Source organism: Chiloscyllium punctatum, chromosome 14 (assembly GCF_047496795.1).
Source record: "Chiloscyllium punctatum isolate Juve2018m chromosome 14, sChiPun1.3, whole genome shotgun sequence".
In the NCBI taxonomy this organism is placed as follows: domain Eukaryota; kingdom Metazoa; phylum Chordata; class Chondrichthyes; order Orectolobiformes; family Hemiscylliidae; genus Chiloscyllium; species Chiloscyllium punctatum.
In genome coordinates this window covers 17548694-17563791 of record NC_092752.1, presented here as the reverse complement: position 1 = coordinate 17563791, position 15098 = coordinate 17548694, and the positions used below count along the sequence as shown (strand labels likewise).

General features: G+C 40.6%; 1 protein-coding gene across 2 annotated transcripts in view; it reads left to right on the top strand.

Annotated features, from left to right (window-relative positions):
* The first annotated feature begins 884 nt into the window (after window positions 1-884).
* Window positions 885-15098, top strand: part of LOC140485634 (rod cGMP-specific 3',5'-cyclic phosphodiesterase subunit beta-like) — a 77345-nt gene continuing 63131 nt past the window's right edge. The window contains exon 1 of one of the 2 annotated variants that reach the window (XM_072583988.1): window positions 885-1612. In XM_072583988.1, coding sequence (XP_072440089.1) covers window positions 1148-1612 — 465 coding nt within the window. In that variant the 5' untranslated portion in view covers window positions 885-1147. The remainder of the gene's footprint in view (window positions 1613-15098) is intronic. The other variant, XM_072583987.1, reaches the window with a different exon arrangement.

Here is a 15098-nt window from a genome sequence, read left to right as displayed (position 1 = left end):
ATCTTCTATGGCTATCTAAGGATACTGAGGAATGGGCTAATTAGGGATTTCAAGGCAATTTGTACCTTTTTGAAGTAGGTGGTACAGCTGAGATATTTAATGAGTACATTTCATCTCTCTTTACTAAGGAGGAAAATGCTGTCTCTGTCATGGTAAAAGAGGAGTTAATTCAGACAATTTGAAGGGATTAAAATTGACTGGGGGTTATATCTATTTTTGAATCAATGTGTTTAGATTATACACCTCTGGAACAGGTGGGACTTGAACCCAGGCCCTCTGGCTCAAAGGCAAGAATTCTACCACTGCATCACAAGAGCTCTATTAGGAGATTGTAATAGCCTGTCAATACTCGACAAGATACTTCTGGCTGAAGCACATGCGGCCATGTTAGTAAATTAGACAAACAGGAGGGTTACACCTGAAACGTTGACGTCTCCACCTCCTGATGCTGCCTGGCTTGCTGTGTTCTTCCAGCCTCCTGCTTGTCTCCTTTGGATTCCAGCATCTGCAGTTTCTTTTGTTTCTTACCATGTTAGTGAGTTAACAGGGCAATTTCCAATTTAATAAACAATGCTGAGCATTAGCTCTCCAATCTGGTAAAGCTAGAACTAAATGTCTAAATGCTCTGGTTTTTTTTTAACTATAGAAAAATGGTTTCTCTGCAAATGGAAGATTCAAACACCAATACACATTTAATACTCACTTTAAAACAAGGTTTTATATGTCCTATCAATGGAAATGCCAACAGACACAATAACAGGATTATGGAGATCGATTAATAGTTAAGATTTACCTCCACTGTCACAGTATAAAGGCTGGTCAGAATTAGTCATCCAGAAAAGGATCTTCTCTACTTAGAAATCTGGTAAGAGACACTAAAGAGAGACTAGGACTGGCTGTTACTGTGTCACATGACACTTGATCAGGTTTCTCTGAGACAATCTACACGCACAGCAGTTCACCTTCAACAGTATTAGGAAAATACTTTGCTGATGACTGTAGGACAGGAGCAAAGCAGTCTTCATAGTTGCAGATGCCGTACAATGAGCTAGCTCCAGTGTAGACACAGCAAACCTGGTGTGTAATATTTACCACAGTCAATTGAATTTATCAGAAATAGTGCAACGGTGCTTGAATAGTCATCAAAATGAATAGGGAAACTGCAGAAAATTTTCTGGACTCCAATCCGGAGTTTGCCAAGCAGTACTTTGAGAAAACACTTCGTCCAGAAACCGTGGCACAAGTGATGTCAAGGACTGACATTGGTGCTGATATCTCAACTTTCAGGGAGATTGGTCAGGTGGAGGAAAGTGAAATTCTCTTTGAGCTTATCCGAGATATGCAGGAGAGCATAAACATGGAAAAGGTGGTGTTTAAAACTTTACGGAGGCTTAGTTTCCTGATCCATGCCGACCGAATGAGTCTGTTTATGTATCGGCAAAGAAATGGCACAGGAGAGTTGGCCACCAGGCTGTTCAATATTCACAAGGATGCTGCCATGGAAGATTGCTTTGTGCATCCAGACCATGAGATCGTTTTCCCATTGGACATGGGAATTGTAGGAAGTGTTGCACAGACCAAGAAAACTGTAAATATCCACAATGTCGCTGAGGTAAGTTTGTGAACATGTTCACAAGGTAGATAATCAAAAGATCTTCAATTTCATAAAATATGGTTCAAAAGGTTGCTTGCTTTTGAAGGTTTTATTTTATACTTTCCAAGATTTTACTTGCCAGAGCCAATTGATTTAATAGGATTATCCTGTTCAATGTGACAGGTGGAGTTAAGGTTTAACTTCACTAATTGTATATTTAAATTGTAGATTCTATGTTTGAAGAGAATGAAATATCTTTAGAGACAGAATTCTATATATGTATTTGCATGTAAAGGTGGAAGTGAAGTGTTTAACACTAAAGATGGGAAATTATTATACGAGGATAGTTTAAATGTGCTGGCTCTAGTTTTAATACAAACTGTGGATGCTTAGCAACAGCTTCAATGTGAAAATGTATCCTAATGCACTTCATGGAATATGGTTAGATAAAACAAAACTGTCACTGGGCTAAAGATGGACATATTAGGACAGGGTGACCAAAAGCATTGTCAAAGTATAGATTGTAAGTAGCAGCAAAGAGTGAGAGAGTCTTTTGAAGGGTATTTGTCATATTCATTTGCGGGATACGGAAGTCACTAGTAAGGCTAACATTTATTACCCATCCTTAACTGTTGTTGAAGAAATGTATCACTTTACTGAATTTGACTGAAGTAGCTTGTTATGTAACTTACCCGAGCAGTTGAGAACCATGCAGGTCAGAAGTCACATATAAGGACATTAGCAAGCAAGACGAGTTAATAACGCTGTGGTACTTCCCTGGTTATTAGCATTAATACTGGCTTTATATTCTATATTTAACAAATTGTAATAGGAAGGCCACAGTTCTGTGGTGATTGTTTTTGTCTCCCTTGTCAGTTTGAGAGTCTCTCCACCAATGTTGCCAGACTTGCTGAGTTTCTCCAGCATTCTGCGTTGATTGCTGACACAACCCAACCATCCAAGAGCATAGGATGTAGACCACTGAAGGGCCACCTCCACTGGTGAGAGAAGAAAAAATTGGATTTACAAGAAGCTATGGTTGGTGGAACATAGAATTCTTGTAGTTTGCAAAGTGGAGGAGGAGAGAGGGGCAGGTGGATTTGAATATGAGGATGTGACAGTGATGCAATGGCAGCCAAAGCAGGTCAGCAAGGAAGAATGGATGAACAGGACTTGGTGTGCTGGATGAGTTAGTACCACCTAAATGCCAAAGTAAAATTCAAAAAAACTTTAGCACATCATTCACTCGTTAGTGACTTGCAGTTGCTTCGGATATATCTACATTTGGGGTTAGCCATGACCTGACAAACAATAGTCATTTTTAGTTCACTTTAACCTGTCAATTGCCATCTCACAGCCACTCTCTGCTGTTTTTCACATATCTGATAACTAAGCCAATAGTAGAATGCAAAGTTTGAGATGATATTCCAACTCTTGTTTTCAAAGATGTGCTTGAAGATGATTTAAATCCTCTTGATGTAATCCTGTGACCTGGTTATCATATCTGAGATTACCTTTTCAGGTTAAATCTTATTAATTCAATTCAACTTGGGTATCTAAGCTTGACTCCTCTGAAGCAGCACACTTGTGAATGTGTGTAACAGTATACTGTGTGAACAACAGGAAAGAAAGACTTGCGTTTATTTGGCTTTTCACAAACACCAACCATATCAAATGACTTTTACAGCTGATTAAGGAATATTTAAGGAAGACTTTTTGTGGACTCGCAGTTAACATAATTTGGAACTTGACTGTGAGGATGTGCAAGTTGAGTTAATTCATGATTTCAAAAGAAAGTTGGATAAACACTTGAGGGGAAATTGATTTTCAGGTCTTTGGAAATAGCATAGGGAAATGGGGCTGTCGGGATTACCTTACAGAAAGTTGGCATGCAGTTGATGGGTCGAAGTGCCTCCTGTGTTGTAATGACTTAAAGACTATGACAACATTGCTTCAATTTGTTACAATCATCATCTAGCCATTGACATTTAATTACAATACATAGTACATGTTGTGGCAAATTTTGGTCTCAATCAAATGAGAGCATGTTCCTTCATGATTTGCTACAATATAGATAAGGCCGAGAATAATAATTTGATAAGATTTGATTTGATTATCTCATTCAATTTTACATAAGTGAAGATAATTTTCACTTCTAGTAAGTGGCACAAAATAATCAGTAACAGATTGTAGAGTCACAGAATGTTATCACAGAGAAATGACCTTTTAGCTAATTGTATCTGTGCCAGATCTTTGAAAGAGTGATAGATGGTAGTGAAAAGGTAAATCTAGCCTCAGTGTATAATAGATGGCAGCAGATTTACCATCACCTTGTGTATGCTTCAGCTGCAAATGAAAGTTACCTTCTGGTAATAACCCTATAGAAAATATTCTGTATAGTCTAATCGTCCTGTTAAAGCGAATGATTTGGAGAGCTGCTTCATCTTTCAACAGATGAGTAAATTTTGAAGTTATTGTCCGTAGTGTGATTTTTTGTCCAGGTATTAACATGAAAAATTTCTAGAGGCAGTGAAAATACCAGACTCTAAATGAATGAGTAATGACTGAGCATTGTCAGTAAGATCGTTTGTTGCAATCACATTGGCTGTGCTGTATTCCAGTGTACAGTTGCCATTAATTGTCTGAAGATTTGATGAATATTCTCACATCAAATCAAGCTTTTGTATATTTTTACAGTCAATACAACTGTGATACAAATATGTGTACACATAATTATCAATGCCTTTAATCCATGTAGACTTTTTTCAGATCCTAATATAATTCATGCACTGTCAACAAGAGTTTCATCTGTAGGGATGAATATTGGATTAATTTAGAATTTAATTTCCAAAAATTGAAGGCCCAAACTTTGCATCTATAATGAAAAATTGAAATCAGAATAGCAAATGGGAAAGTGGCAGATTTTGAGACGCAAGCTTGCTTATTATTAGCTGCCTACACAAAATGACCATAAATGCTTACACACTCAGCACAAGATTCCATTATTTCTGTTAATTACTTAGGAGATAGCACATAGGTCATAATTATCTTCATTGCCCTTCTCTAGCTATCTTCTGAAAGCCATAAGTGTCCTTATTAGGATCAAATGGTAAATACTTCAGGCAAGGCATTAGCAAGGTCTTAAAACCCAATTGGGATCTTTTACAATAAATATGACTCAGGAGCAAGTTCACTTTGACATAGCATTCTGTTACTTCACTTGGAGCTTTCAGAAGTGGGCAGTACTGACTCCTAAGACTCCCTTCCTGTCACATTAACCTGTGTCTATCCATGTTATAGTATTTCCCTGGACAGTATGCTGACAGCATAGATTCAGTTCCCACATTGGCTGATGTTACCATGAAGGTCCCACCTTCTCAAGCTCATCCCTCGCCAAAGGTATAGAGGCCCTCAGGTTAACCACCAGCAGTTGTCTCTCTGTCTCTACTAAGACAGCAGCCTATAGTCTGGCAAAACCATAACAACTTTACCTTTATATCCCTGAATGCTGCATAACTGTGTGTGTAACTGTAACTGGAATGTGAAGGAATGCAAAAAGAGAAGCAACATAAATAGCCATATTTGTCTTCAAATAGTGCCATAATACTTTACACAGATCCTTTAATGCTTCTTAAATTGTATTAAACTGACACCTACTGCTTGATTAGCTTTGGCCTGCAGAATCCTAATGACTTAATCTGCATCTTGTGTTACCCTGTTCAACATAGAATAAATTTGTAATGTCCAGACATTAGCACTGACCTCTGGCTTTTCCAAATTTTTCCTCTGAATAACAAATAATGTCCACACATCCTCCTTGACTTTAGCTCTCAGAACAAACTGCTCGTCTAATTTTTCTGCCATGCTTTGTCCATCTATATTTCTGACCAAATCACTGTACAAGTCCCATGTGTTTTTTTTTAATTTTAGTGGACAGAAGCACATTCACAATATTCCAGCTGTGTTCAGATATATTGTTCTTTCTAAATTCACTTCAGGTTGTCTAATATTTGGTTTTAATTAGTGTAGCTGCTTTCCCTCCCACTTTTCCCAGTTGAAATAACCTTTGTGTCTTAAATAAAGCAATAGTAACATTTTAAAGAAACTCTGTGCTTCCTGTCTTGCTTTGTTGAATTCTGCCTTAATGAGCAGAACAGGCTTGTAGCCAAATATTGAAATCCATGATTCTGCTGTTTCACCTGGCAGCACTCTCTTCATCATAAAGTCACAGAGATGTACAACACGGAAACAGACCCTTTGGTCCAACTTGTTCATGCCAACCAGATATCCTAACACTTTAGTCCCATTTGCCAGCACTTGGCTCATATCTCTCTAAACCCTTCCTATTCATATACCCATCCAGATGTCTTTTAAATGCTGCAATTGTACCAGCCTCCACCACTTCCTCTGGCAGCTCATTCCATATACGCACCACACTCTGTGTGAAAAAGTTGTCCCTTGGGTTCCTTTTACATCTTTCCCCTCTTACCCTAAACTATGCCCTCTAGTTATAGATTCCTCCCCCCCTCCTCCCCGGCCAGGGAAAAGCCCTTATCTATTGACCCTATCCATGCCCCTCATGATTTTATAACCCTCTATAAGGTCACCCCTCGGCCTCCGATGCTCCGGGAAAACAGCCCCAGCACATTCAGCCTCAACCCGAACAAATGTTCTGGGTAGCACACCCTCTCAGTTTAGAGAACCTGACTTTTGATTCTTTTCTTTTTCATTCATTGATGGCATTAGTGGCTGTCCCAAACTCCCCTTGAGAAAATGAAGGTAAGCTGTTTGCTTGAATCACTCGTCACCTTCCTCAATCAGTTGCTTAGAAATATGATTGTCCACCTCGGAAATTCTGTGTCACTGGTTCTGTAGGTCTTTGTGTGGCTGATGAGTCTGAGCTTGGAACCATAATTCCAATCCCTTATTTGGGAAGACTTTCTGTGAAGTGGAATTGAACCTTGGCCTCAAGATCACTGGCATTCCTTTCTCCAGTACCTTTTCTGTACTTCCTCTTCCTGATGGGTGTTCTCAAAGAACTGTGTCCCTTCATACCAGAGTTTCCTCCAGGTGGGTTTCTTCTGAATGAGGGTCTCCTACGCATTGATATCAAGGTTGCATTTCTTGAGAGAAGCCTTCACATGGTCTTTGAAATGCTTCCATTATCCTCCTTATTTGAGTGCCTTCCTTGAGCTAGGCATAGGTGATCAGATTTGTTCACTGTTACATGTCTACAAATACAGCGAAATGTCTTGATTTGTGATGCCATGCACCAGCCCCAATTTAAAATACAGAAAATAAAGCAGTCAGAACTCGGGTATCCTACGCAAAGGGTAGCCTCAAGGAGTTGGTTTTGCATGATAGTGTCCTTGATGTTGGAGCTATTGGCTCCATTAAGGATGCTGATGTTCATATACCTGTCCTCTCAGCTGATGTAGAGAATCCATCTCAAACAGCGTTGAAGATACTTGTTCAGATGGCATCTATACATAGTCCAAGTTTCAGAGCCATATAGAAGAAATCCAAGAGGTAACACCGACAATGCTTGTGAAACTTCAGTATGCCGATAATGTCATCTCTGTTCTCTCGCAAGAGAATCTTCGAACTTCACTTAACACTTTTGCAGAAGCATACCAAAGAATTGATCTCAGCCTCAACCACATGAAGATTCAAATCCTTCACCATTCTGTCCTAGATCAAATTTGGGTCCTTGCCTCTCTTTAAATCAAAGGAGAAATCCTCCCAAATATGGAACATGTTCCCCACCTGGGAAGCTACCTCTCATCTAAGGCTGGCATCAATGCGGACATCCAACATTGCATCAGATCTGCAAGAACTAGCTGATGAATCCTAGATCTTTGATGATCGTGATATCTGTGCTGATACCAAGATCCTTGTGTATAAGGCAGTCATCCTTCCAAATCTTCTATTTTGAACCACTGCAGTAAACAGGGAATAGGTACACACATAGTGCTATTTGAAGGGAGTCCCAGGATTTTAATGTAGTGACAGTAGAGTCACAGCAATATAGCTTCAATTCAAGATGATATGTTTCTTGGAGGGGCCTTGCAGGTGGAGATACTGCTGTGGCCTTTACTATTCTTGACAATCTAGGTGGTAGAGACTGAGGGTTTGGAAGGTACTGTTGAAGAAGCCTTGGTGAGTTGCTGTAGTACATCTTGAGGGTGATACACACTGTTCTCACTGAGCTCTGGTGGTGGAGGGAGTCGGTGTTGGTGGATGGGGTGGCAATCAGGTGGGCTGCCTTGACTAAGGTAGTGTTGAGCTTCTTGAGTATTGTTGAAGCAGTACTCATCCAGACATAGAGAGTATTCCATCACCCTCCTTATTTGTACCTCATAGGCGGTGAACTTTGGGGAGTGAGGAAGTGAATTACTTCCTTTGGTGGTTGTAGTATTTTGTAAGTCTGGTCCACTTCATTTTCTCATCCCAGGATGTTGATAGTGGTGTTAATGCTATTTAATTATTTGTTTTCTTAAGACATGGGTGTCTCTGATAAGGTTATTTTACTTGGTCAGTCCTAGATGCTTGTTTACTAAGTCTTCTCCTGCATCCTTGCTGTTCTTCTCTGATTAAGCTCTTAAATGTAGTGAGTTCCAGTGTATTTGTTTAGTGATGATGTGTCACATGGGGGTGATGATATTCTCATTGCATGACTCCCCTTATTCTGCCTAATGGTAGAGATCATAGAGGAAAGAGGAACCCTCAAAGTGAGTTTTCTCAGTAGATCCTGTACATTGTAGGTACTGTAGCCACAGTGCATCAATAATCAGTCCAAAGGCAGGGGCATTAGAACATGGAACTGTATGTTGGAGATTAAAGTTGAGAGTGTGGTGCTGGGAAAGCACAGCAGGTCAGGCAACATCCAAGGAGCAGGAAAATCGATGTTTCGGGCCAAAGCCCTTCATCAGACCATTGACCCTCGATGTTGACCAGACCTTTTATACTATCTAGGATCAAACTAACCGATATACCCTTCATTTTACTATCATTCACGTGCCTAACCAAGAGTCACTTAAATGTCCCTAATGTATCTGATTCTACTACCACTGCTGGCAGTGCACTCCGTGCATCCTTACTCTCCGTGTAATGAACCAACCTCTGACATCTCCCCTAAACCTTCCTCCAATTACCTTAAAATTATGTCCCCTCATGATAGCCATTTCCATCCTGAGAAATAGTCTCTGGCTATCTACTCTGTCTATGCCTCATCATCTTGTACACCTCTATCAAATCATCTCTCATCCTTCTTCACTCCATTGAGAAAATCCCTAGTTCCCTCAACCTTTCTTCATAACACATGTCCTCCAGTCCAAACAGCATCCTGATAGGTCTCCTCTGCACCCTCTCTAAAGCTTCCGCATCCTTCCTATAATGAGGCGACCAGAGCTGAACACAATATGCCAAGTGTTGTCGAACCAGAGCAATATAAAGCTGCAGCAAGCCTTATGACTCTTAAACTCAATCCCCCTGCTAATGAAAGCCAGCACACCAAATGCCTTCTAACAACCCTATCAACTTGGGTGGCATCTTTGAAGGATCTATGGAAGTGGACCCCAAGATCCCTCTGTTTCTCCACACTGCCAAGAATCTTGCCTTTAACCCTGTAATCTGCATCCAAATTCAACCTTCCAAAATGAATCACTTCACACTTTTCCAGGTTGAACTCTGTCTGCCAATTCTCAGCCCAGTTCTGCATCCTGTCAATGTTCCTTTGCAACCTACAACAGCCCTCCACACGATCCACAACTCCACCAACCATTGTGTCATCAGCAAACTTACTAACCCACCCTTCCACTTCCTCATCTAAATCATTTATAAAAATCACAGAGCAAATGTCCCAGAACAGATCCCTGCGGAAGACCACTGGTCACCGAGTTCCAGGTTGAATACATTCCATCCACTACCACCCTATGTCTTCTATAGGCCAGCCAATTCTGTATCCAGACAGACAAATTTCTCTGTTTCCCATACCTCCTTATTTTTTCAATGAGGCTACCATGGGGAGCCTTATTAAACACCTTGTTGAAATCCATATGCACCACATCCACTGCTCTACCTTCATCAATGTGTTTTGTTATATCCTCAAAGAATTCAATCAGGCTTGTGAGGCCTGACCTGCCCCTCAGAAAGCCATGCTGACTATCTTGAATCTAGCTATGCTTTTCCAACTAATCATAATCAAGTTAATTTTAAGTTGTAGGCAGTGAAGTATTTCATGAGTGTTGGATGGAGTGGTGAATATTCCACCACCCATTCCAGCTTGAATCTTATAGATAGTCGGGGGGGGGGGGGGGGGGGGGGGGGGGGGTTGAGGGTTTAGGAGGCAAACCACTGACCAAATATTAGCTTTTGCACTGCTCCTGTGGGAACAGTGTTCGTACCTTGATCCAGTTAAGCCCCAATTCAATACTCAAGGTATTGACAGTGGGACACTTGCCGACCATTGAAGAACAATAGGACATGGGCGGCTTTACCTTTGTTTGAGCTGATTGCCATTTTCAAGCTGGATATCAGAAATTCTACCTGTCACATGTCAGGAGAAATGGAATGATGGGTTGAAGTTTACAGAGGAACCCATTAATTTGTAAAGTGTCAGCAAACTTGTAATTACCAATGTACAAAAGAGATCAATTTCTGTATTTGGATTTTAACAAAGATCAATATGGGCTATTTCATTATAGGAATATCCTATTTCCATAAATCACTTTTTCCCATGTGAATATAGTAGTATATCCTTTAAATAACCTTTTAAACTTTTCCCTTATTATCTGTTCATTTTTTCTTATCTGTACTAAAATGTTTTCTCATTTCAGTTTTTAGTTTTGATGACCAGCGATAATCTCTATTATTTGTGTTCTCAGTGCAGAGGTATTAAGTGTTCTAAGGCATGGTCTATTTTGTTTGATAGTGGGGGCATGGTGTATCCATTTAGGACGTTTTCTGTGGCACAGTAGCTCAGTGGTTAGCACTGCTACCTCACAGTGCCATGGAGTCAGGTTCGATTCCAGCTTTGGGCAACTGTCTGTGTTTGCACATTCTGCCGGTGTCTACATGGATTTCCTTCGGGCACTCTGGTTTCCTCTCACAGTCCAAAGATATGCCGGTTAGGTGGATTGTGCGAAATTGCCCTGTAGTATCCAGGGATGTGCACGCTAGGTGGATTAGCCACAGGAAAGGCAGGGTTACAGGGATAGGGCAGGGGTAGGGTGGGATGTCTTTCAGAGGGTCCACGTGGACTTGAAGGGCCAAATGGCCTGCTTCTACGCTGTAGGGATTCTATGACTTATGATGTACTGTATTTTGTTTGTTGGTGTGACCTGGGCACTGGAAACAATGACAGAAAATCTAGCCCTGTGGACCCTGCAAAATCCTTCTTACCAGCGCTCTAGGGCCAGTGTCAAATTGGGAGAGCTGTCTCCCAACAACAGCTTGGCATTTATACTTATGGAGTCGTTCCTCACATACAATGTCCCAGAAAATGCCATTGCCACCTCTGTCCCTCTAGTAGGACAGAAGTGGCAGCACAGTGCTATAGGTGCGCTCAGGAGAGAATTGCCCTGGGAGTCCTTAACATTGACTCTGGAACTCATGAAGTCTCATCACTTCAGATAGAACATGGGCAAGGGCGTCTCCTGCTGATTACTACATACGAGCCCCTTCTTAGCTGATGAATCACTATTCCCTCCCGACAGTTGAACACCACTTGGGGAAAACACTGAAGGTGGCAAGCTGTGAGACTGAGTTTATGTCAGGAAGGGACCCACAAGAGGAAAAAACATACTTGACTCATCCTCACTAACCTGCCTGCTGCAGATTCATCTTTCTGTTACTGTATCAGGCGCAGTGACCCATCGCAGAATCATTGTGGGAATTAAACCCTTCCTTCACATTAATAATGCTTTACATAGTATAGTTTGCGTGCTATCAATGGCATAGACCTCAAGCAGATATAGCAAATCAAGACTGGATGTCCCTGAGATACTGTGGGACATCAACAGCAGCAGAATCGTATTCCAATAAAACTTGTAACCTCATGGCCCGGTTTATTCCCCAACTCTATGATTTCCATCAAACCAAGGGATCAATGGAGAGTGCATAATGTCATGCGAGGAGCAGCATCAGGTGCACTTAAAAATGAGGTCTGAGACTGGTGAAACTACAAACAGGACCTACTTGCATGTCGAGCAGCATAAGCAGCAAGTAATAGACAGAGCTAAGTGTTTCCACAACTAATGGATTAGATCTAAACTCTGCAGCCCTGCCACATCCAGCCATGAATAGCAGTGGATGAAGAGGCTCCACATATCTGCCAGTCATTAATGATGATGGAGCGCAGCACATCAGTGTAAAAGATAAGGCTGAAGTATTTACAATGATCTTCAGCCAGAAGTGCTGAATGGATGGTCCATCATGGCTTCCACTGGAGGTTCCCAGCAAAACAGGTGACAGTCTTCAGCCAGTTCAGTTCACTCCACGTGAAATCAAGAAACAGATGGTGGCACTGGATACTGCCAAGGTTATGAATCCTGACAACATTTCAGCAATAATATTGAAAACTTGCGTTCCAGAATTTATTGCATCACAAGCCAACCTGGTTCAGTATAGTCACAGGTCTGGCATCTACTCAACAATGTAGAAAACTGTCCAGGTGCCTGCTGGACATAAAAAAGCAGAACAAATCCAACCTGACCAATTACTGCCCCATCAGTCTACTCTTGATCATCAGTGGAGAGATGGTAAGTATCATTAACACTGCCAATAAACAGCACTTGCTTAGCAATAACCTGCTTAGTTTTGATTCCACTTGGAATACTCGGCTTCTGACCTCAGTGTAGCACTGGTCCAAGCATGGTCATGAGTTGAACTCCAGAGGTGAGGCCTGAGTAATTGCCCTTGGCACCAAGGCTGCAAGTCTATGTCCAAATGCAGCGACACCAACTAGGTTTGGGCTAACAAGTGGCAAGTAATTTTCGTGTCAGACAAATACCGGCAATGAGCATCTCCAACAAGAGAGAGTTTAACCTTTACCCCTTGGTATTCATTGATATTATAATTATTGAATCCTCCACTATCAATATTGACCCGAAGCTGAACTGGCTTAGCCTTATAAATAACACAGCTGCAAGAGCAGATCCGAGATTAGAAACCTTGCAATGAGTAACTCACCTCCTGTCTCCCCAAAGCCTGTACACCATCTACAAGGTACAAGTCAGGAGTTTGATGGAATACTCCCATTTGCCTGATAAGTGCAGTTCCAACTATTTTCAAAACATTCGGTACCATCCAGGCCAAAGCAGACCAATCAATTGGCACCAGTCAACAAATATGCAGTTGCTACATCACCAATGATGAATAGCAGTAGTGTATATTAGGTACAAGATGTGTTGCTCTAAGGATCCATAGACAGCACCTTCCAAGCCCATAAATGCTTCCATCTTGAAGCACAAGGGCAGCAGGTATATGGGATCACCACCACCTCCAAACAACTCACCTGATTTGAAAATATGTTATTGTCTCTGTCACTGGGTCAAAATCCTGGAACCCCCACTCTAATAACATTGTGGAATACCTAAAACTCAACACTATCTTCTCAAGAATAAATAGGGATGGATAATAAGTACTGATCGAGCCAGTGATGCCACATCCCCTGAATGACTAGAAGTGATGTGGTGTGTTGAGTTCTGCAGGTGGTTTGGTGTATTCTGTTTTGTAGTGTGATGGCATGGTATATTGAGTTTGGTACTGTAAATTACATTTCTGATTTGGTGAATCATGTTTTGGCAGTGTGATATACGCCTTATGTTTCATAATGTGATAACATAAAGTATTGTGATTTGGTACTAGCAACAAACACTTTAGTAACTGGCACCTAGTGGACCTGCAATGTACTGATTGATCAATATTCCAGTTGATCAAGTGGTCCCCTTAATGTAAATACAACACTAAGTAACAGAAGCATGATGCAGGGACAACATACATCACTGTTATACTTTATTTAGTGCATAAATCAATTAATGCAGCTTTGTTTTAAAAAAAACTTACTGGCGGAGAGCCTTCTCACTCGCACCCTCAATTGACTAGTCGGAGATTGCAATAATGTAGTAAACTTCTGGTATTTTAGGGGTGTGTGTGTGTATATATATATATATCTGTGTGTGGGTGTATATGCTGGTTTATCAAGAGTTCCCGTCTTAAGGTGCCAGTTAAATCAGAAGTTGAACGCAAAAGATTTTGACATGGAGTGCAATGCTTGATAGTGAGAGAATATGTTTGATGGATCATGATAAATGTGTTATGTATTGTTGTGTGATGGTATAGTATATTAGAATCCCTATTGAATGGTACAATGCACTAGTGTTCCCCTACACTGTGGAAGATAATGCAGTCTAGTTAATAGACTTTATATTGACAGTTCTGTACCTTGTGCTACATGTGTTGAAAACCATTTGCTGGTCTCATACTATTACACAAGATCTTCTCATTCAAATATTTTTTGCATGCTTCCATCAGCATTTCAAGCAATGAGCCAATCATGATGCTCAGTGTCCAGATGTTCAGGCTATTGTAGGATGGCTGGCTGTCCTCAAAGCTTGTTATAGAAGAGAACAAATATGTTGTAGCAGAAATAGCACTTACAGCACTATTGAGTCACATTAATCCAAGTCCATGCTTATGCACTTGTGATCTTCCTCCTACTTGTCTTCATCTCACTCCAACTCAATCATTCTGTTACTTACCCTCTCATGTCCTTACCTATCTTCCTGTTAAACATATCGAAACTCTGTCTCAAATATCAGTGATACTGAAATCCGTATTCTAACCATGCTATGGAAAAATAACTTGACCTGAATTCCTATCTGATTTATTGTTAACTATGACTTTTTTTGGTGACTTGTATTTGCTCTGCACTGCAATAGGAAACATCTTATCAGCAATGAAAACCAAGTTTGTAAAACCCACGATTAGGTATTCCATCAGCCTTCCCCTTCCTCGAGAAAAGCTCTAGCCTTTGCAGTATTTCATGAGAACTTAGTCAGTTCTGATCTCATTCTTGTAAATATGTTTCTCCTTCTTCAGAATCTATATTCTCTTCATGATACAAAGTCCAACATTGTTGTGGTAAATCAATAATATTTTTTGGAAAAAGAGCGAAGAGCAATTAAGGAGGTGTTTAAGATTGGACCATAAGTGACTGGAATAATTTTTAGATATTTGAGCTGTATTCTGGAGTTTCCATCTAATTGAAATAGTTGGGCTATTTTGGTGGGCAGTTTGTTCATTCAATGTTTGGATGCAATGTTGTCAGTAGATAACATCTGCAGTATTCCTCATGGTGCTTAATGCTAGCGGATAGGTCTTTGGTTTCAATGCTAATTTAATGCTGAGATTTGTGATGGATCTATTGGTCAGATTAGATTTTTATCAGATTGTATTTATTGTCAAGTGTCCAGGAGTACAGTGAAACATGAGCACATCTGAT